The sequence below is a fragment of the Hydra vulgaris genome, chromosome 05 (genome assembly GCF_038396675.1).
Source record: "Hydra vulgaris chromosome 05, alternate assembly HydraT2T_AEP".
NCBI lineage: Eukaryota > Metazoa > Cnidaria > Hydrozoa > Anthoathecata > Hydridae > Hydra > Hydra vulgaris.
This window is the reverse complement of record NC_088924.1, coordinates 37,919,907-37,945,303: the sequence shown is the minus strand read 5'-3', so window position 1 is coordinate 37,945,303 and position 25,397 is coordinate 37,919,907. Positions and strand designations below refer to the sequence as shown.

Genomic DNA, 25,397 nt, shown 5'->3' with positions numbered 1-25,397 from the left:
TGACCTTGTTTTTTATAATATTTCAATTACATGTAGAAATTGAAAAAAAACAAAAAACAAAACAAATATCTTAATAAAACCATGAATAAAGGCAGCTAAAATAAAAAAAGTATGAAGTTTTTAATAAATAACAATTAAAGCTGTGTTTTTAACAATGCCAAGAAATTAAGAGCCTCTTTTTGTTAAGTTTTGTAATTTTTTTTTTAATTTTTACAATCACTTGTTGATGTGGCATTGACTACTTAACTAGTTAATTTCAACTTTCAACTATATGATTATTAAAAAACGATTTTTTGGTCAAGAGTTGCCTCTACAATTTATGATTGTAACCTGTGTTAATTTTTGATTGAGTAATTATTTAATAGTAATATTTATGGTTCATGACAAAGGTTTAAAGACTTTCAGTAACTTTCAGAAAAATAACGTTATGTAGCGTATAATACAAACCAGGTAACTTGTGTTAATGCATAGAGTATATAAAGTTATAGATGTTGATTCGTTGCTAAATGTGTGCAAAGGAGGTTTTAAAAGTCTTAAAGTTGTCAAAGTTTGTTGCTAAGCCATTTTTTTTTCTATTTCTAATAAAACAGAGATGTATTAAGACTCATATTTAACTCATCTTTAATGTCTTAGTCTTGAAGCTTGGGGTGTTAATCTTAGTCTTGGCCTTGAAAGCCTGGAATGGTGGTCTTGGTCATGGTGTAAGATCTTTACTATCTTGCTCTTTCTTGATCTGTACAAAAACTGTCAACGCAATGGATGGGTTAGTAATAATGAAATACTAATCCATCCATTGTGTTGACTATTTACTGATAACATATATATATATATATATATATATATATATATATATATATATATATATATATATATATATATATATATATATATATATAATATATATATATATATATATATATATATATATATATATATATATATATATATATATACTTATATATATACTGCTTTGATGTAACAATGAGCAGTTATGATGGAGCAAAGATTTGTTGGACTATACATTTTAGATTTATTAAGTAAAATAATCAATAAAAAAAAATTAGCCCTTAATTGTGACAATGGTTTAATAGTAAAAAGTAAAAAATCTGGTTTACAGCTTGATAAAATTGGAAAAGATATAAAAGTTTTTAAAATATTGGCTTTCAAATCGAAATAAACATAAATTTAAAAGTTGTGTCATATTTAACCTCTCAGAAAATTCATATAAGCCTTTCAAAAAACCAAACAATGAATTATTGTATATTAATATTAACTCAAATCATCCACCACAAATTCTAAAACAAATCCTAATTTTAATTAATAACAGGCTAAACCAAAACTCCTCTAATGAAAATGTATTCAGTTCCTCTAAATGAATATTTGTAGATGCCCTTAAAAAAAGTGGCTTTGAAAATTTGGAACTAAAATTTGACCCTGAAAAAAAGAATACAAAAAGCGAAATAGAACTAGAAATATAATTTGGTTCAACCCCCCCCCCCCCCACTAAGTATTTTTAAAATTGATCGATAAGCATTTCCTGCCCTCTAATAAATAAAATAAATTTTTTAATTGAAATACAATTAAAGTTAGCTACAGTTGCACAAAAAATATGGAAAGAATTATAAAAGGTCACAATAATGCTTTGTTAACTAAAAAAGAAATCCTAAATGAAAAAACTACAAAAAATTGTAATTGTAAACAAAAAAACAATTGTCCATTGAGTGGAAGTTGTTTATCAAAAAATGTAGTATATAAATGTGCTGTTTCCTCTAAGAATGTAACTGATAAACAATTTATTGGCATAATAGAGGGTGAATGGAAAAAACGTTTTGCCAATCTCAAGCAATCTTTTAAAAATAAAAAGTATTCAAAAGGCACCATGCTGTCAAAATATATATGGGAATTGAAAGGTAAAAATATTGATAATTTAATACTGAATTAATCCATTCTTAAAACAGCGTCTGTATATTACAATACTTCCTAAAAATGCATACTATGCCTACAAAAAAAATTTGAAATAATTACACATGCAAACCAAGAATGGTTAATAAACAAAAAATTGGAATTAATTTCTAAATGTAGGCATGAAAATAAGTTTTTCCTAAATAACTATAAAAATAAATAAGTTCAAATTATATTTACATTAAATACCCTTTTTAAAAAAAAATTTAAAAAAAAGCATAAGTAATCATTTTTAAAGAATTCTTTTTATCAAAGTGTCAGCAAATTCCACAAATGTATATAAAATATGATCAATAGACAAATATATAGAATATTTAACAGACATTAAACTAGACAAAAAAAAAGGATCATCGGTATACTCTAAAATCTAAGTATAAGTAGTAATGTCATTAAAAATAGAGCTAGGAGTTAACATTTCAAACAAAGGAGGGAAAGTTAGATTGAAACGTTAGATCGTTAATTTCATTGTAGTAGGTAAAGCAAATAAAAAATTTAAATAATATGATTGTTATTACTGTTATTGTTGTTATTATTATTACTATTATTATTGTTGTTATTATTACTAATATTATTATTATTGTTGTTGTTTTTGTTTTTATATATTTGTGTTAGTTTATAACTTATTATAAATTTTATATTTTATCAGAGATGTAGTCAGGACAGTAAAGTAAGACTAACACCAAGACTTTAATACCAATACCGAGACCAAGACATCAGAAAGTCTAACACCAAGACTTTGAGACCAAGAGAATGTTCAGCAAAAGACCAAAATAATGTTTTGTTAAACTTCTTCTTTAGAAGTTTAACACAACACTCATGCTCACACATATATGTATACTATTAGGCCATTAGCTGATGTATCTTTTTCCCATTTATACACATTACTCTATAATATATATATATATATATATATATATATATATATATATATATATATATATATATATATATATATATATATATATATATATATATATATATATATATATATATTTATATATATATATATATATATATATATATATATATATATATATATATATATATATATATACATACATATATATATATATATATATATATATATATATATATATATATATATATATATATATATATATATATATATATATATATATATATATATATATATATATATATATATATATATATATATATATATATATAGTATTGGCCATTAATAACAATCCACCATGATTTTTTTGAGATCATTCGACTTTGATTGATAATTAATCAATAATTGTTTGACTCTTATCAAATATAAAAAGTGTCAATTGATGAGCATAATATTTTCTTTTAAATAAGTATCAATCGATGTGCAAATTATCTAGGTTTTTATAGCACTTACCTCATAATCTAAAATAATTATAAAGGCCAAAATTAACAATTCACTCTATTATTTCAAAATTTCATAAAATTGCATTTGTCTTTGAGTAAAACTTTGAAATTATTTGCGAATTAATAATAATTGTTAAAAAATTATTTTTTTGAAGTTGTTATAAATATTTAAAAAAGTTTGTGTAAATGAAATATAAAAACTAGTATCTAATCAACTACAACATTTCAGTAATAAAAAAATCAAAATGACTGGAAAAACTATTGATAATATGACAAAATGTAAAATCATAGCAATGAATGAACAAAACATCTCCATTAGAAAAATTGTGAAACATTTAAACACAACACATGCAACTGTTAGCAGAATAATCAATCGATATCATAAATACAATACAACTGAAAATCTTCCGCCTCCCGGAAGACCCAGCATTTTAAATGAAAGAAATGAACGTTCACTTATTTGTATAGTAAAAAAAAAAAGAAAGTTATCATCTACTGATCTCAGTCAAAAATGGCAGGAAGCTTCTGGTGTTGTTGCTAGTGCTCGAACAATTAGAAGAGTACTACAAAAGCACAATTATATGTGGTGAGCTGCTTGCAAAAAACCACGTCTATGAAAAAAACATCAGAAATGAAGAAAAAATTGGTGCTTAACTCATAAAATTTGGTCTAAGAGCATGTGGCACAACGTTCTTTTCAGCGATGAAATGAACGTTGAGGTTGATTCAAGAAAAAACCGAGTAATGCTGAGAAGAATGCTACATGAAAAAATGTGCCCAGATTGTTCTATGTATAGAACAAAACAAAGTAGTGGCAGTATAGGCATCTGGACCTTCATAAACTATAAAGGTGTTGGTTGCTTCGAACTATTTGATGGAAGGCTTGATTCTCAAAAATATTTAGACTTTGGATAATTATTTGATGCCTTCTATTTCCCAAAAAGACACGGGAATTATCTTCCAACAAGATAATGCTCCATTTCATACTGCTAAAATTTGCAAGCAATGGTTTGAAGAAAGCAACATTAAAGGTCATGTCTTGGCCTGCTAATAGTCCAGATCTCAACTGCATAGAGAATTTGTGGTCTTGGCTAGACCACAATCTTGGTAAAATTGAAATAAAAAATCTGGACCAGCTGAAAGAAGAAGTAACAAAATTACTAAATAATGTTCCAAAAGATATTACTAAAAGTTTAGTGTATTCCTTGCCGAAACAGATCAATGAATGCTTAAAAGCAAAAGGATGGTCAACAAAATATTTATTTTTTTATTTTTGTGTTTTTTATTTACTTTTTTGTTCTTATGGTTAGTTAATTTTGTTGATTTGGTTTGTTTATTTTGGCCACATTTTTTTTTTGGATACATATGAACACTTGTTTTCATTTCAATATTTTAGTTAATAATTTTTTTATTTATTATTACTTTGTAATAAATTCATATGGTAGTCAATTGATTTATTTAATAAAATAAAGTTAAAGAAAAAATCTCCTTTAATTTTTATAATATATAATTTTAAATATATTAATATACATATATATATATATATATATATATATATATATATATATATATATATATATATATATATATATATATATATATATATATATATATATATACATATATATATATATATATATATAATAAATTTTAATAAATATATATATAATATATATATAATAAATTTTAATATACATATATATATATATATATATATATATATATATATATATATATATATATATATATATATATATATATATGATAGACTTTATATATATAATATATATTTCCATATTATGAATATTATAAATCTTTAAGGTTTCTACTGCTTAAAATAATATTTTAATACTTTAATTCTTGCAGTAATAGAGTGATAGTTCTTAAACACAACAAAAAATATCACTGACTGTTACGCAAAAAAATAAACATTTGCATTTTGTGAGCAAAAAAAGGTAATCTGAGGCCTAATTGTCTACCAATATATATTCAATAAATTGTCTATCAATTATATTTCTATCAATATATAAGACAAACTGTAGAAAATGATTTATTTTACTTTTTTCTGCTACTGCAATTATTTTTAAATTGTCTATATAAGTTATAAATAGTAATTATAAAGAGATTTTAAAACTCAATAGACTGTTTTTGATTCAAATAATCTCAAACCAACTCTCTGTTTTATTAGCTAGAACAATTTGACAAGTTTATAAGATTTAAAGAAAAAAAAAATGTTTTTCTATTTATTATGTATCCTACTTATTCATTTTGTTTTACTATCTGTAATAACAACTTTTAATGAATAACTGCACAATAATTTCTATTTGTTTACAAATTAACAAAGTCAACAAATTAAATGGTAGTTACTTGCATGTAATTTGTCCCTATTATTAAAAAACTGTGTAATATTTGCAATAAGGGTGGCAATATTGGCATCAAAAATTATGTTTCACTTAAAAAAATTACATTAGCCATTAAGTCAAATTGAAATGTTGATAGTCATTAAAATTAGATTAAAAATGTGAACTAAAATATTGAAAAATTTTATTGACATGCATTTTACAAAACCTTTGTTACAAAATATTCTTTTGCCTTTTGTTACTAACAAAAGGCAATAGAATATTTGTTGCAAACTTATAATCACTGCACACAAAAAATTTTTCAACTTTTTTTACTTTTTTTTTCAATTTTAATCTTTTAAAAGTGTGATTATTAAAGAAAAGTAACACTGCAACATGTGTATACTTTAGGTGTAGATGCATCAACTGTTTTGAATTATGATTTTGAAACAAACGAAAGTGATTCATGGAATCTAACATCCAATAATCAGCCATTTCGAAGAGGATCGTATTTAAGTTTTGGAATACCAGCTCAAGGTATCTTTGTTTTTTCTTTAAATGATGTTGATTTTAAAAACAAATTTTATTGTTTTAGTAATTTGGGAGGGTTTCAGAAATTTGATTTTTTTCCATGGTTTACAATGTGATTAAAAGTATATGTATATTTAAAAAAAATTAAATGCACAAAACATAAATTATGACTTTATTTTTTTAAAATTTAAACAAAAGTGCAAATTTCAATGTTGATCCAGTAGTAGCTTTAAAAGAATCCCTAAGTGCTGAGACAAGTTGTGTTTATTTTAAAGAGAATGATAAAAAAAATGTTTGAGCAGAATTTTTTGTGAAACAAAATAATAAATGTATACCAACAAAAACAAACTTTGTTGTTTTACTCGAAGCTTGTCGTCTCCACAGTAGCAATTCTCTCAAAGTCTATACGCCGCAATCTACAGACTAATTTATTCAAGCGCATTTCATTCTAAAGAGTTTTAGTAAATGTTTAGTTTCCTATAAATTTTAAAATTTATAGGAAACTAAACATAAGAATGTTTTTTTAAAGAGCGCGAGAACCAAATAAAATTAAAATTTTTATATTACACTCTTAAATAAAATAAATATATAAAACTTTTTTTAGTTTATCTAAGCCGTTTATTGCTATGATGTTTTTGTTCTCCTATCGAAATGACATTTTTCAAATTTTTAATTAATAAATAATTTTGGTAAACGACATCATTTATTAAAGATAATAGCTGAGTCCTTTAATTTATAGTTAGAAAATATTAATAAATATGTAAATTTAGTAGAAATTGATAAGTTTTGATGATTTGCATATAAATATTAAGGTAATTTTGTATTTTGAATTTGGATTTTGATAACTAAATGATTAAAATGTTGGCAACTTCATACTGATTCGAACCTCTTTTAAAAAAAGACAAAAAAAACCTGTGTGGGTAAAAGAATTGAAATAGTTGACAATCGCATCAGCTATGAAAATTCGAATTTTGATATTGCTAAAACGTCAAAGTTAAGCCGTTTAAGTGTTGGCACTGAACAATGAAATGATATTGTAAAACTTTGCCACTTGAAAAAGAATGTCTTTGTTGGATATAAATATTGTCTCAGGTATTACAAATTAAGTAACATTCTTTAAAATATAAACTGATGTGTGCAGTATTAATAATAGTAATAATAACAAACATTAACTTTTTTGTACATAATGGCTATGTAAAGTAAAAAATAGTTTTTTTTATAAAGATCATCAATGCATAACAGAGCATAAAAGTTTTTTGACTGGTTGCATTGAACCATATCTGTTATGGATATCAATTGCCAGTCTGAATAACAGGGAAGGAGCTTGGATGCCAGATTCATTTAAAGAAACCTCTAATAAGTATTTATATATATAAGTATGTTGTTAAAAATTTTATTTTAGTTTATAAATTTGCTTTTATTTATTGAATTTTATTTTTTTCTTAAATTTTATTTTTTTCTTAAATTTGAGTCAATTTCTGTTTCTTGAGCAGAACATTTAGATATGCCACTTATAGTCAATTTACATGCTTAACCTACTGCAAACTTGGAAGGTATAATCGAAAAGTTTTACTGTAATGTGTTGTTTCAGTAATTAGAGTCAGGTTTCCATACCGTATTCAAATTTAACTTGGGCACCGCCCAAATTCAAACTTAAGGACTTTTTTTTTTTTTTACGGCAAACTTCCTTTACTTGAAAATGTATTGCTTTCTTTGTCTTCATAACTAAATAACATGTTTTTGTTTTGTTGAAGAAGGCTGCCAATAGGCAGAAGAAGGAAAAGGATCCTTAAACAGTTGTGTTAAAGTAGCTTTGCATGAAATTTAAAACGGATTATAATATAATAAAATGGACCTAATGAAAAGCAATATGTTGAGCGAAAAGCTGTAAAAAAACACTTACCAAGTTTCAGTGGTAATTTAGGTCCCCCACTTGATTTGCTTAGTCGCACTGTGCCAATTGGAGCTGCATCCTGGGTTCTCAAAACAGAAAAAATGCAAGAATTTCTGCACTTTTTGCATCTATTTTTGCAAGTGCAGTCAGGTTTGTACTAGTTCCAGGGGTGCACTTATGGGATAAACTTGGTCCAATCACAGTGAGGCATTTTGTGCATCTTTTTTCAACTTTAGATGATTTCTATTGAGTAGTACTGCTGGACAAAGGATATGAATTTTTGTTCTTTGACTTACCAATTTGGCAAATATTACAGTCACATGCAGGAGAATTTCTTGTTGATGGCTTCACAGCAATTGAACTGAAATCATACAATTTGGGAAATGGCTGTGATGTTTTTCCCTAATCAATTTTTTGCAGAATGAAACGATGATTTGTGCATATTCCATTTGGAAGATGATTAAAGTCTAATGGTTTTGGAGAGTGTTTTGCCAATCTGCTTATCAAGAAAGGTGTTATACTTTGATCACATTTTGACATGGATAGAATGCAAACTGTGTTTGCATTCTCTGCATGTCAAACCATGTGACACTCAGCATGAGTTTTAACATTCGACACTCAGCATGAGTTTTAGCATAATTAGGCATTTTAAATGTATTTTTTTAGTTCTTTTGATAAAATTTTATTAATTTTAGTTTGAATACTAGAAAAAAATGATAAACTTAAAAAAATGTTGTGGATTAACAAGAAATCAAAACAAAACTGATGTTCAACATTAGAGATGTGGTGGGTTCTAGTTTTGTTGAAGAAAAATAATTTTTTTGTTAGAATTAGAGTTTTTAAGAATGTTTGTTGTTATTTATTCTATATTTACAATAAAATATCAATATAAGCTCATAAAAATGTTTTTACTTCATAAAACCCTATGAAAAAAATTCATAATATAAAGTTTATTAAATAGACAGTCGCTGTTTAAAGTTGTCGCTTATAATTTTTTTATAATTTATACTTTTTTAAACTTACTTGTAAAAAAAATTATATATAATTAAATAATGTAAATAAAAATTTATACAAATTTCAATGGTTCTTTAATTAAAATATTAGCTACTTTATTTAAAAGCGTTTTGCTAATATAAAAACGTTAGTTAAGTTAAATGTGTCGAAGTTATTTATTTTCAACGTAATTAAAAATCAATTTTTTAAACTGTTTTAAAAAATTGATTTTAATTCTTAATTTTAATTGCGCATTTTTTAAATACTGTGGTTAAATCGTCAAAACAAAATATTATTTGCATGGTCATATAAAGACTTGAAATCGCATGCCTTCCTGGCCAAGCTATACAATATATATTTATAACCTATAATATATATATATATATATACATATATGTATACATATATATATGTGTATATATATATATATATATATATATATATATATATATATATATATATTATAGGTTATAAATATATAATGTATAGCCACGATGCTGAGGTGCAGGCTTTCACTTTCAATCTTGAAGGTAAAAAGTTACATGAATAGAATTATTGTATCGGCTGGAATTTTATTAACAATTCCAGCAACTTTGGTTCTGGCTGGAATTTAACCTTCCATCAACTCTATGACTCCAAAACATGTGCTTTTATGAATAAGGCCTCTTTGCAGAGAAACAATTTAGGCGCTGTACTATCAGGGACGTGGTAAAGATTGAACTCAGAACTTCTTGCTTATGAGGTGAGCGCTCTACTACACCACTACCGCATCATTTTAATGATCATAATAATGAGTGTTGCCATTCTTATTAATGAATGGCAACACACGAGTCCTCTACTTTTTGGATTATCATTTGCTACTAACCTCTCATGAAAGCCATATATGCAATCCATCTCAAAGTTAATATAAGGTAAGGTTCTCTTTATTGTGCTTGTCATTTTCATACTCCTAATGCCATTCTTTACCTCATCAATTCTCTTATTGAAATATGACTGTTTTTATGTTTAGGCTATTTTAACTAATGATTCTTTTTATCTTCTAGGTCCAAAATCACATTTTTAAGGTGGTTGGACCTGCTTTATCTACCAAGATTAAGTTGCTGTTTCATCATTGTAAGGTTGCATCTCTTTCACTTTTTCTTCCAATACATGGTCGCTGCTCAAATGAACTATTATCACTATTTCAAGCTACTAAAACTCATTCTTGCTTGACTTTTTAGCAAAGTTGCATCCTTTTACTATATCTACCCCTTCATCCTCTAAAAACTTTTATTTATCTAGTTTCTTTTCTTGCACATCAATGCTTTGGAACATGAATTTCTTAACTTAATTTTTTTCTACTGCTATAGTCTTCAACTTTTCAAGTGTTCTGTCAATTGTTTTCTTGTTCATAAACAATTTTCTTTGTTTTCTTGTTACTCCTTACTTAATTGTGGTTGCTTGCAGCCATGTTGGGAGTGAATTGGTTTATAAAAAAAATTAAAATATCTATCATATTATTTTAATTTGCAAAGTAGAGTATTTATAAATTATTTTTGAGACTCTAATAATGTTTCTTAGAAAAATTATAACTTACATAGTTACATGCATTTTTTTATCCATTTTTTCCCACTAAATTTTTTTTATAAGATTTATTAAAACTATAGTAAATATAATTACTGAAAATTTAAGATAGTTGTATCCTGTTCATGTATCAGTGCCACCCACCAGGAATTGCAAATCTGTTGTTAAAAAATAATAGCTCTCCTGCTAAAACATTTTGCAATACTTGTTTTTTAATAGGGCTAAGATGTTTTTGGTACTCTTTAACAAATAATAAATCTTAAAAATCTTTTCTGCGACTTTTTTTTACCTGTGTACTGTGATTTTTGCATTTAAACAATGATAGTACAAATTAAAATTTATTACAAAGGTTCTTGAATAGTTCTGGAAAAAAAAAGTTTCTGGAAAGTTATCTTGGCCATAAAAAATTTAAGCCCAGGTTCTAATATATTCTTTAATGTTATATTATAGATGGAGAATATTGCATGTCAGCTGGTTCGGGATTAAATTATCAGCTGCTGCTAGCACAAGTGGTATACAATAGTGGAGATTTTAACCTTTCTTTTTATGTTTATGCAAATGAATCTTCAGGTAGTGTTGGTATTAAATGCTTTTTAAAAAGTTTATATTTTATCTATATATCTTTCCAATTATATATCTATCTATTTTTCTAACTATCTATCTACCTGTCTATTTATCTATCTATCTATCTATCTTTCTATCTATCTATCTATCTATCTATCTATCTATCTATCTATCTATCTATCTATCTATCTATCTATCTATATATATATATATATATATATATATATATATATATATATATATATATATATATATATATATATATATATATATATATATATATATATATATATATATATATATCAGGCCTTGTTACGAGATTTCGCTGCGTAGCAAAAACGTGTAGCGCATTTCTAAGTAACTCAACTCAGCAAATATATTTTGCATCGTTAGAAGTTATATTGCGTCACTAGCGTCTTTTCAAGTACCGCATTGTAATTAAAGTTATTTTATTAACGCGTTAAAAATCATACAAACAGTTTGTTTTTTTCTCACTATAACAAAAGTTACAAATAAAATCTAAGTTCTTATTAAAAAAATCATTTTTATTATTTTTTTCAAATATGAACTAAATTTTATTTTGAAAAAAATATTTTTTTCATGAAACGTAAAATATTTGGTTATTTTCTTATGATTTTATATTTGGTGTGTGGTTATTTTATTAACTGTTAATACATTTTTTCTTATTTAATTTGTGAACTCTTTTTAATAATGTTTTTAAACAATAAAGTTTTTTTTTGTTATTTATCAGCTACCGATAACATATCAGTGATCATAATTTATTTCATAAATTAAACAAACGTCATTAAAACTTAACGTTATTGAATTAACAGTAAACAAAATATCTTATTAATAAAATATTGACATCGAAATTAATCGTGCATTTTTTTAAACTATTATGACAAATTAATTTTTATATTTAAAAGGAATTTATATATTTAATTCCTTAAGATAAAACTTAAAACACTTTATTTTTTTTAACTAATTTTTAATAACAAAAAAAAAATTATGAAACAAACTGTTTCTTTAACAAAAAAATCTATTATTTTACAATTGCGGTTAAATGCTTTTACTTACGACTTTATTTCTTCTGAATAAACGTCACGTTAACGGTAATCAAAAGATTTAAATATTCTAAAAGATATAAGTTTTTGCGTAGCGCAAAACTGCTGAACGCGTAGGCAAATCGCCTTTTCGCTAGCAAAATGCGAGCTGCGTAGCGCTTCTTAACAAGGCCTGTATATATATATATATATATATATATATATATATATATATATATATATATATATATATATATATATATATATATATATATATATATATATATATATATATATATATATATATATATATATATATATATATATATATATATATATATATATATATATATATATATATATATATATATATATATATATATATATATATATATATATATATATATATATATATATATATATATATATATATTGATATTTAAGGCTATTTTGTATTATAATAATAAAACAAAACTCATAGTCGTAAAAGAGTGCTCAATATTAAAAAGATACTTCAAATAGAGCGATATACATATATATTAACGAAGAAAAAACAACTTTTTCTATGGTACTTTAAGTTTCATGCCTATACGGCAATCATCAGCCATTGAATACAAATTCAAAAACAAAAAAAAAACGCTAAAATTACAAAATACTGTGTAGTGGGATCTTATTGTCCCTAAGAAAAAACAAAATATTAGCTAATCACCCGTGTCAAAAAAAGAGAAGAGGAATTTATTCTTGTGTCTGCATTTTGAAATCAACTCATTTCGTTTATTCAACAAGTTATCACCTTTATATGTTAAAATAAGGAATTTTTCGTATAAACAAAGATTGCAAATTTTTGACGAAGTGTTATAAGGATTGCAACGTTTTACAATTTTCCACTTAATTAAGGGTGTAAACATTTTGTCTTTTATGTCCCAAATTTCTTTAGACAATTCGGTATCATTTTTATATTTATTAATGTTAAAAGATTTTAGATGGTTAGCATAGCGAAATTTAAATGGAGTTTCACATAAGCCAAAATATACTTTTTCTTTGTAGTCAGGTTCATTTGACGACATGGTCGCTTGATAAACGATGTTCTTTGACAAGCACTGATTGTTCATGGGACAGATGGATTTATTGACACAGTTGCATGTTTTTCCCTCATCTTTACCTTGGCTATATAATATCCTGTGGTTGTGCGAATTAATGATGGACTTGATGTTTGGCATACATGAGTAGCTTATTTTAATGGTATTTCGATTAAAAATCTTACGAAGTTTGTGACCAACCGGAAAGTGCAGGTCTACCATGTTCAAAAAACGACTTCCCATTTTTGTTGCAACATTGGTACTGAAAGGTGGGTTGTACCAGATTATGTTTCGCTTGTGATTTTTGAATGAGATCTGTTTTTTATTTGAATGGTAGGTGAATTTGCAGATAAAACCTGATTTAAATAATGCATCTTGATAAGGAGGAATGGATTGTTTAAAAATATTTTCGTTAGATGAATTGGTTGAAAATCTTAGTTCTAAAGTTTGAGGAAGGCTTTTTAGTATACTAGGAGGGTGGTTAGAGGCAGCATTTATATAACTGATGGAATTACCAGGCTTGCAGTAAGGTTGGAAAGAACTGTCATTAAGATTTAACGTTAGGTCCAGATAATAAACAATTTTAAAATTACAGCTGATAGATATATGAAGATCACTATTATTAAAAACTTTCACGAAGTGCTTTTTAATTTTTTTCATCTCTTGGCCACTCCGGTTCTTAAACACTGCTAGACCATCATCTCTATACAATCCAAATTCATCTTTATCGTAAGATTGTGATAATTGAAACAAGATAAATATTCCAACTAACTCACAAACTTCTGCGCCATCAAAGGCTCCAATGGTGACATCAAATAAGCCTTCACTTTTTTTAATCCAAGCTTCACCGTTGTTAAATAATAATGATTTCCTGGCATGGTATATTAACTTTTTTTCATCTTGTTTTATAATTAAGTATTTTTCAGCAAAGGCTATAGCGTTATTCAGTAAATTTTCATTAATTGAAGGATAAAAATCAGTTATATCGAAAATTAAGAATTTGTATAAATGTTTTTCTTTAATACTTTGAAACCAATCTATAACGTTCTGTGAGTTTAGCCATTGATTGATGCAAACTTTTTTTCTAAGATCACTTTTTATTTTTGATAGAATAACTTTAGAAACTCTACCTACTTCGTTTTTTGCAGGATTTAATAGGCGAACTGTAGGGTTGTTTAAAAAATTATCCTTGTGGTCTTTTAGAGTGATAAAACAATTGCAGGTGCCATTTAATTCAATTCTGTTGAAAACATCATGATTAGTTAAAAGGTGTTTGCTTTCGATATTTATTTGATCTTTCAGATTTTGGTCAGCCTTTTTATATGTAGATGTAACGGCGTTCTTAAGGAGGTGGTTATACTCTTCTTTGGAAATTCTGTACATATTAGAGGTTTTGTCGGCTTGAGTTAAAGTATTATGTGATTTGCGCAAAGATTTTATATCGCTAGAAAGCTTTTCTTGAAACTTGTTGTTCACTTTACGAAATTTAATATTTTTAACTAGGTTAATTAAATCATTTTCAAACATAGCCATTTCTTTTATATGAGGAGGACATTTTGCAGATTTAATGCCATAGTTCTTGGGTTTGGATGAATAAGATTGTCAAACAATTCTTCTAACGAAAATATTTTTAAACAATCCATTCCTCCTTATCAAGATGCATTTTTTAAATCAGGTTTTATCTGCAAATTCACCTACCATTCAAATAAAAAACAGATCTCATTCAAAAATCACAAGCGAAACATAATCTGGTACAACCCACCTTTCAGTACCAATGTTGCAACAAAAATAGGAAGTCGTTTTTTGAACATGGTAGACCTGCACTTTCCGGTTGGTCACAAACTTCGTAAGATTTTTAATCGAAATACCATTAAAATAAGCTACTCATGTATGCCAAACATCAAGTCCATCATTAATTCGCACAACCACAGGATATTATATAGCCAAGGTAAAGATGAGGGAAAAACATGCAACTGTGTCAATAAATCCATCTGTCCCATGAACAATCAGTGCTTGTCAAAGAACATCGTTTATCAAGCGACCATGTCGTCAAATGAACCTGACTACAAAGAAAAAGTATATTTTGGCTTATGTGAAACTCCATTTAAATTTCGCTATGCTAACCATCTAAAATCTTTTAACATTAATAAATATAAAAATGATACCGAATTGTCTAAAGAAATTTGGGACATAAAAGACAAAATGTTTACACCCTTAATTAAGTGGAAAATTGTAAAACGTTGCAATCCTTATAACACTTCGTCAAAAATTTGCAATCTTTGTTTATACGAAAAATTCCTTATTTTAACATATAAAGGTGATAACTTGTTGAATAAACGAAATGAGTTGATTTCAAAATGCAGACACAAGAATAAATTCCTCTTCTCTTTTTTTGACACGGGTGATTAGCTAATATTTTGTTTTTTCTTAGGGACAATAAGATCCCACTACACAGTATTTTGTAATTTTAGCTTTTTTTTTTGTTTTTGAATTTGTATTCAATGGCTGATGATTGCCGTATAGGCATGAAACTTAAAGTACCATAGAAAAAGTTGTTTTTTCTTCGTTAATATATATGTATATCGCTCTATTTGAAGTATCTTTTTAATATTGAGCACTCTTTTACGACTATGATTTTTGTTTTATTATTATAATACAAAATAGCCTTAAATATCAATATATATATATATATATATATATATATATATATATATATATATATATATATGTGTGTATATATGTATGTATATATATAGATATATAGATAGATAAAAAAAATAGATAAATATATGAGTGCTCAATGTTATTAAAGTACAGAGTAATAATAAATTAGTAAAAAAATGCTTATCTAACTGTTTAGCTTCTACTGTTAGTTTCAACAGGATGATCAACAAAAAGTCTAATTTTAAAAAGATTTAATTAATAGATCAAAAATTTTATTATATTTTTCTGTACAGAGGAAGTTACATGAAATACAGTGTTTTTGCAAAAATTGTTTGTGAAAAGAGTTTTTTAGAATATTGGTAATTTTAATTTAGACATATGTTGTTTTTACTTTTTTTAAAAAAAAGTAAAAACAATGGGTAAACATTTTTTGATAAGCAAATAAAAAATGATTGCCGATTGATTGGGCAATTATTTTTTATTTTTAATTACAATTATTAGCATTTTTTTCTTATAGAAGTTCATTTTTATTAAATTATGTTATGTTTGAGCCTTTTATTAATCTTTCTATATTTTTTGTACAGTTTTTTCTAATAAATGCGGATTTTATTAGAGGGAGGGAAACGTTTGTTTAATAATTTAAAAAAAAGTTTTTCCTATATTTATTATTTTATAAATGATATTATAATTATAAATAATTATATTTTATAAATAATATTTTTATAAATTTCCTTTATTTGTTAAAACATTTTGGCTGTGCCAAAACATTTTTGTGTTTCTATTTCTTTTTTTTTTTTGCAATATATATATATTAGGGTGTCCCAAAAAACAATATTTTTGAAAAATATATGCAGAGACCCCCTTAATGTGTTCTATCTAATACAAAAACACTAGATTTAAAATTTTTTTGAATAAAAAATATTTTAAGGGGTCCCTCAAGACCCTCGAATATTTAATGGGTCCCTAATATATTCAAAAAAAAATTTTTGCAAAAATATGTCAACCTGGTACTCAAATGAAGCGAAATGATATAAAAATTTCAAAAATAATATAGATTTCAAATATAGAATTGATATTTTTGGTTTTATTACATGAAAAATTACGTTTTTTAACAAAAACCAAAAAATGCATTTTTTATGTATTTTTATGACAATTTTGATAAATAAGTTAAAATTTTTTCAAATTAAATATTATTTTTGAAATTTTTATACAATTTTGCTTCATTTGAGTACCAGGTTGACATACTTTTAAAAAACTTTTTTTTTGAAAATATTAGGGACCCATTAAATATTCGAGGGTCTTGAGGGACCCCTTAAAATATTTTTTATTCAAAAAAATTTTAAATCTAGTGTTTTTGTTTTAGATAGAACACATTAATGGGGTCTCTGCATATATTTTTCAAAAATGTCGTTTTTTGGGACACCCTAATATATATATATATATATATATATATATATATATATATATATATATATATATATATATATATATATATATATATATATATATATATATATATATATATATATATATATATATATATATATACATATATATATATATATATATGTATACATATATATATATATATATGTTTACATATATATATATATATATATATATATATATATATATATATATATATATATATATATATATATATATATATATATATATGTATATATATATATAAATATGCATACACACACACACATAAATAAAAACTAGAAAGTCAACGCAGTAATGACTACAACGGTTATATTATTTTTTTAGTTAATAATTAATGAGGATAGTATTAAAAGTTTTGTCAAATTTTTATCAAAGTTTGTCAAAGGGTTTCTCATTGGTGGTTGTCTGTTTTAAATTGCACTCTTTCTATGCTTAAGATGACGCCTGCTTTCACCTTTTTTTATTTTATTTTTCCTGGTTATCAAAACAGGACATCTCTCTATATAAAGATAAAAGTTACACAATTTTAATGAGATTAATAATTAAGTTAAAATTAAATGGAAATACAAATTAAATTAAAAAACTAATAGTTATAATAAAATAAAAAGTGTAGCAGAAAAAGCAAACAAAAAAGGCGCAATGAGAAAAGATTAGAGTTTTGTTTTTCCAATGTAATGAAACATTACTTTATATTATATTAATTTGTATGTTAATATAGTTCTTTTTTATTAAATCATTATTTGGTTTTAAGAAATTCAAATTTAAGACATTCAAATTGAACTGGCTTTTTTTTTGTTTCAATTCACCTCTTCAATTGATTTTAGTTTGTGGTCACAACACTCTCTCAACACTATAACTGAAGCCAGCCAAAAATAACTTTAAGAAACTCCATCCGAAAGTTTCAGAATGCAAATGAAAAAACATCAGAAGATAGCTCGAAGAATATTAAACAAAAACTTATTCATGAAATTTTCTATCCAAATACTTATTTAAATTTTATATACTACTTGAATAAATAGTTGGTATTGGATGAAGATCATAAATAAGAGTCATTCTAACACCATCCAAATCAAATTAAAGTTTAAACATTGCTTTGCTTGTTGTTAAATGTATTTGAAAATTTTTAAAGTTACACAACTTTAGTTTGCTTCATACTCAATTGATACAATTAATTATGTATTTATAAAAATATAATTGATATATATTTTTTTTTTGTAATTCATCTCCCCAAGACCAAGAAGGCCACTACAGATGAGGAGGCTACTTGTGGTTATAACCCTTTCTCAACTCTATAACTCCGAAACACGAACCTTGACGATCAAGGCCGCTGTGCAGAGAAACAAGTTGATTATTGATATTTGATATATTACTTGCTTGACTTGACAAATACTATTATTATATATATTACAAGCCTTCTCAGGAGACAGCTGCAGTTGCACACCTTATATGATCACACATATAACTTTTTTTTTGACAACTTGGCCGAGGTTTTTTTTCATATATTGATAATTTGCGTGTTTTAAAAAATGTGCTGAAAAAACCAAACTAATTTAAAGAGAAGATCAAAAATAAGCATACCATAAACTGAAAAGATAAACAAGTTTAACAAATAATACAATAAACAAAGGGTAAAAACAAAGAAAATAAAAGCATAAAACTAATATATTTTTAAATTTAGAACTGTGTCAGTTAATAGTTCAAAATAAATAATAAATTTAATTTCAAAGCGTTTTAATTAATAGTTTAAAGCTGATTATTTATTTCATTGGTTTAACACTTTAGTTGATCAATTGTGTTATTTATGAGGCCTGACTGTTATATCAGCATTGGATGAGGGTTCTAATCCTACTAAAATATATTATATTTTTTCATTTTTTAGTTTCAATTTTTTAAATAATTATGTTTCAAAGTTAAGTTTGGATTAAATAACTTTGAAACTTCAATTTTTTCTAAATTTTTTGTAGTGAAAAACTTTTAAATTAAAATAAAAACATATTTATTTTATGCTTTTATTTTTTTTGGTTTATTTTTATCATTCGATAAGATTTAAGTTTTTTAGTTGAGTTTCATTTTAAATATTACCAGTTTATAGTTTGTTTATTTTCAATTTTAGTTTACGTTTGTTTATTCAGTTCATTTTTTTTATGTGCTAACTTAAAATATGCAAAAGCCATGGCCGAGTTGTCAAAACAAAATCTCCTGAGAAAGCTTGAAATCATATTGTTGACACCTACTATTATTATGTTTTAAATACTATTATTATCATATATTATTTTATATGATGCTTATTATATATTAAGTAAACTATATTTTTTTCTTTTTTATACTTTAATTGGCAAACACTTGGGTGTCTTTTATTATATTTTTATACATTTACTATTTAATAAAAACATTTTTTCCTCCAACCGTACTTTGTTGTTAGTTTTTTTTTACTTATATCTCTTTATTTGGAAACCGTTTTAATTTTGCTGAAATTTGTGATGTCATTACAATGAATCAATGAATGGATTTCATCATTTAAACTAGTAATTATTGGATATGCCAGAACCAATTGTATTACAATTGTAAGTTTAACTGCTAGATTTATGACACTTGAGAATGAAATTAGACATGTCTATGTTAGACTAACCCTGCTGGTATTAATGCTCACAATTTTTATAGTTTATAACTTTTATAGTTCACAATCTCTTACTCAGATAATAAACTTTGTGACTCGCTTACCAGACAAATCTAATCACTTACCTTCACTCCTTAATTTGTGTATTGTCTCTGACCCTAGCTTGTTTAATTTCTCCTTGTTACCCTTTATACGGTTCTGGGCAATGCTATATTCTTTCTAAATCTTTTTTCAGAATGACTAATGATTGTACAACTTACTTTTATTAACATAAAGCTGACCGGGATTCTTTTCGTAAATTTCTTGGTGATGGTCTTTGAACTTTATTTGTCTTTATTTTTTGTTATGAACTTTTTTTGTTTTATAATTATTATGCCTATATCCCTCATTTATATTTATTTATATTTGTTGGTTTCCAGTCAAACTTCACTCCACACCATGGTTTTCACCTTTTTGTGTTGCAGCTATTTCTAATAATATTTTTTTTCCCACAAAAATAACTCTCTTGAGAACAAATATTTTTTATTGCTGCAAAGTAAAAAGGTGTTGCTAAGCTCCATTCTTCTCAGTTGACAAAATTTTATATTTTATCTCAGAAGTTGGGTTCTAGAGAAAATTTTTACCCAAATCTTGAACAAAAGTCTTACATTTTATTTCTAATACATGAATCTGAACTTTTTTTCTCTCCCAAGGCAACAAACCTCTGCAAATAACTGTTACTCTAATTTTACTCACTCTTCTTGTCATCCCAGAGAAACAGTTAATTTATTGTTAGACATCCAAATCACTGCGGCTTCTGTTGTTTAAGTTATTTCTCTTATAAATGCTTCTATTGCTTGTGGTCTAGACAATATTTTTATCATAGTCTTACAAAAGTGTTCTTCAGAACTTTTATCAATACTCTCTAAACTATTTGATAAATGCTTGAGTCTGAATCTTGTGTTCCTGCCTACTGCAAGATGGCATATGAAAACTTCAAAGAAAACTCCAAAGTTCATTATATAGCAAATAATATATATTGGAATATATTTAAAAGTTAAAATGTTCTTTAGAGTTTTCATATCCCATCTTGCAGTAGGCTGGAACACAAGATTCAGACTTCTTCTCTCTATTATTAGCAAGGTCTTCGAGTTAACAATTAGTTATAATATAATTTTCAAACATCTTATATTTCATTGTTAGCCAAACTGTTTAATCTCTGAAAATCAATATGAGTTTCAAACCTCTTGTTTTACAGTTAACTTGTTAGCTGTTAGAAAAATATTGCAAAAAGGTTTTTATTGTGTATAAGATATAGTTGGTGAAGTAAAGGGTATTGCTTTCGATATATCAAATTTCGACATATCTTGTATAATTGTGTATCTGGCAACATTTTTAGATTATTGAATCATTTCTTTTTACTGCAGTATTAAAATTGTCCTCGAAGGCCATCACTCATCATTTTGACTATACTCTTGTTTTGATAAAATGTTAACTTTTTACAATAGCTTAGAACAGGCAGCTAATGTTGAATCTAATCTCTTTTTGTTACAGCTTGGGGCTCACAGTAGCTTGCTAATTTTAACTTCAACAAAACTCAATTGCAAAACTGCAAGCAATTATTGTTAAAGTGTTGATTTTCCATTATGTATTCACTACTGACCTTTTATGGAAACCATATTTAAAATTCATCACCAAGTTAGCATCTGCTAAGGTTGCCTCTCTTTATTGTCCTTGCTATTTCCTTATCCTCAATTCCATAATCTAGCCCTTTCCCTTCTAGTTAAGGCTTAAAAATCTATTATAAATGTAGTTGGATATGCTTTATCTGTCAAGTTTAAGTTCCTTTCCCTTCCTTGTAAAGTTGTATATCTTTGCAAGCTTACAACTCTAAATATTTTTTACACTTATAAACCTTCAGTTGTGCCATCTTTTTTCATGTATTAATAATTTACAAAGTATAAATTTATTTATTTTTGAAATTTGAAATTTATAAAATATTTGTGGTCTTTAAAATATAATACTTTGGTTTGCAAAATGTTACCACCTCAATGGTTTGCTGTTTGTACTTTACTAAATACCCCACAAAAGCAACTCAACAATATATATATATATATATATATATATATATATATATATATATATATATATATATATATATATATATATATATATATATATATATACACACTGCAGGCCAAAAGTTTCCGGACACTTGATATTTTTATATAAAAAGCTAAAATCTATCCTGTATCATTAAATTAATCAATAATATTAATTTATAATACTTAAACTCACTAATTTTAAGTGTTTATGTAAGTTTGAGGTCAGTAATTGGGTATATTGGTTTTTTTAATTGTTTATTTTAACTTGATATATAGCGTTGCATTACTCTTAAGAGTTTGGTTTTGTTAATGTTATTTATTTGTTGAAACATGAAGTAAATATTTATAATATAATGATAGCTGACTAAAATGATTAAGAATATTTAGTTTTGTTTAGTTTTCATTTGGTATTAATGACGGTTGGATTAAAAGATCTTGAAAAAAATTTTAAAATTTTATAATTTGACTATTCAATTAAAAATATGGGTAAAAAACCTTCTTTAACGGTTGCAAAACATTCTGAAATAATTACATTACATAAAGAAAGTTATTCAGTTCGTAAAATTTGCAAAAACTTAAAAGTTGCCAGAAGTACTGTACAAGATACCATCAAACAATGGAAAGAAACAGGCATTTTTGAAAACAAAAAAAAATCTGGTAGACCACGGAAGACAACAAAAGCAGAAGATAATAGTATAATATTGATGAGTAAAAGAAATCGAAGACTTATGGCCTCGGAAATAACTTCAGGCTTTTATAGGAGTCATTCAAAATCTATTTCATTAACCACTACGAAATGGCATCTTGGACAAGCTGGACTTTCTGGCCATATAGCGGTCAGGAAACCGTTGCTACAGATTGGAAATAAAAAGAAAAGGTCACAATGGGCTAAAGACCACTAAAATTGGACAGAAGAAGACTGGGGAAAAATACTATGGACCGACAAGTCCAAATTTGAACTGTTTGGGCAAAGACGTAGAATTTACATCAGAAGAACAACAAAGAAAACATGGTCCCAGAGTGTTTAGTGCTGACAATCAAGCATGGTGGTGGGTCAGTTATGGTATGGGGATGTTTTTCTTCAGCTGGTGTAGGTGACCTAGTTAAAATTGAGGGTATTATGAAAAAAACAATATAAAACAATTCTAGAAAACAATGCTATACCTTCTGGATTAAGAACTATTGGTCATGGTTTTGTTTTTATGCAGGACAATGACCCTAAACACACCTCAAAATTATGTAAGAACTATATAAAGGAACAATAGGATGATGGTGTCCTCAAAAACATGACCTGGCTGGCCCAATCACCAGATTTGAACCCAATAGAGTTACTGTAGGAAGAATTGGAGAGAAAGGTCAGACAAAAATGCCCAACATCCAAAGAGCACCTGTGGTAGATATTAGAAGAATCCTGGTTATCAATTACACCCAAAATAATTAATAAATAGGATGCCACGGGTCGCAAAAAAAGTGATAAAAACTTGTGGGTTATTTTTTGGCGAAAAGACAGTTTAATAATAATAGTGTTGTTAGTATTTTTTTTATTTCATTTTTTGTCCTTTTTTTTCTTAAATAGTAACTATATGTATCTTTTATAAAATAAATATGATATTTGAATTTTTTTGAAATAATTATGGGAGTTTTAATTAAAAAGTTAAACAAAATCCAAGTGTCTGGAAACTTTAGTTTACCATTAAATGTCAGTTTTACGTTTATTAAAAAAAAAAAAATTATTTTAATCATCAGAAACTTTTTTTTATTATTTGATAAAAACTTTTTTTTATTATTTAATAGACTGCCTGCCCTAACTAAACCCTCAGTCAATGTAGCGGCACTCCGTTGCGAGTGAGGCTATAAGATAGTTAATGTAGTAGCACTCTCTTGCAGCAGCAGGCTATAAGATAGTCGGTGTAGCAACACTCTCTTGTAGCAGCAGGCTATAAAATAGTTGATGAAGCAGCACTTCCTTGTAGCAGCAGGCTATAAAATAGTCAATGTGGCAACACTTTGTGCATGTTTTACAGTAAAAAAATAAACATAAAAACATTCAGAATGTTTTTATTTAAAAAAAAAAAAATTAAAACATTCAGAACGTTTTTAAAAATTTTTTAGTAAATGAAATAGGGAGATCAGGAAAAATTTCTGTAGCCAAAGAAGATATATTTATCTTAGATCAGCTGAGAAAACGAAAGGGAATAATTGGAACAAAAGACCTGGAAAATTCACCAAGTAGTCATGATGATAATTCTGAGTCAGGTCTAGACAAAGAAGAATCTGGCTGTCCTTTTCTCCAATTCTCAAAATCCATTTCTCCTTTCGAAGGGTATTCTAAAGAAAACAGCATTTACTTCAATAAGAAAGAGACTGTCTGCTAAACAGCACCTTGCAATTCTGTCCAGTTTCAACCCTGGAGGCTCTGTGTCAGATTTTCTAGTGTCTAGTGCAACATCATTTAGAGCTGTAGAAGAGGTTTTTACCGAAGAAGTAGAGAAGATTAGAGAACAAAATTCCCTATAATTTTACACTATGGTAGCAAGATCGTTTAAGAATTTATAATATCAGAAAAATTTACAACATCACAGAGTTGCTGAAATAATTAGGATAAATGGATAGACAGAACTACTTGGTATTCCTTCTCTCACTTCAAGTACAAGAGAGCAATCATGAAATTTCTTGAACAATTTGAGATTACTGACAAGTTTCATAGATGTGTTGTTGATACTACTAAATCTAATACTGGTAAACAAAAGAAGCATTGAAATAACTACATTAAAATCTCTACTCCTCCGCATATTTGTATGAAAGGCATTGTTCACTGCTAGAACATCTATCCAAGCAGTAACACAAATGAACCAAAAAATCCTCTGTTTAAAATACTTAATGTGGAATTCTTTGGATCATGATTCTACTGTATTTAATAAAATGAAGATCAAGGATATCCTTGATAACTGGTTGCAGGATCAGTTTAAGAAAACTTGTGAGTTCTCTAAAAACAATATAAAGATGAAAGCGGTGAAGAAAGCCTTTACTTTAAATTATAAATTAATTTTAATGTCAGTTTAAACAGCGAAAAAATAATTAAAAGTCCATTATCCAGTAAAGTTTAGAATAATGATAACATGTTAAATATGTATAGCTCCCGGTACACAACAAACAAATGATAAATATCATAAATCAAACTAAAACTGAAAAGAATGAATCTTATTTTTTTTTATGGATGTTTTAACTATTGCAAAAAGTGAAAACACAATGCAAAA

At 26.0% G+C, this 25,397-nt stretch overlaps 1 protein-coding gene across 1 annotated transcript in view; it reads left to right on the top strand.

Moving 5' to 3' along the window:
* The window catches only part of LOC136080836 (serine-rich adhesin for platelets-like), an 82,286-nt gene that overhangs the window by 7,714 nt on the left and 49,175 nt on the right, over window positions 1–25,397 (top strand). The window contains 2 exon segments of the mRNA XM_065798094.1: window positions 6,071–6,196; window positions 11,091–11,210. Coding sequence (XP_065654166.1) covers window positions 6,071–6,196; window positions 11,091–11,210 — 246 coding nt within the window.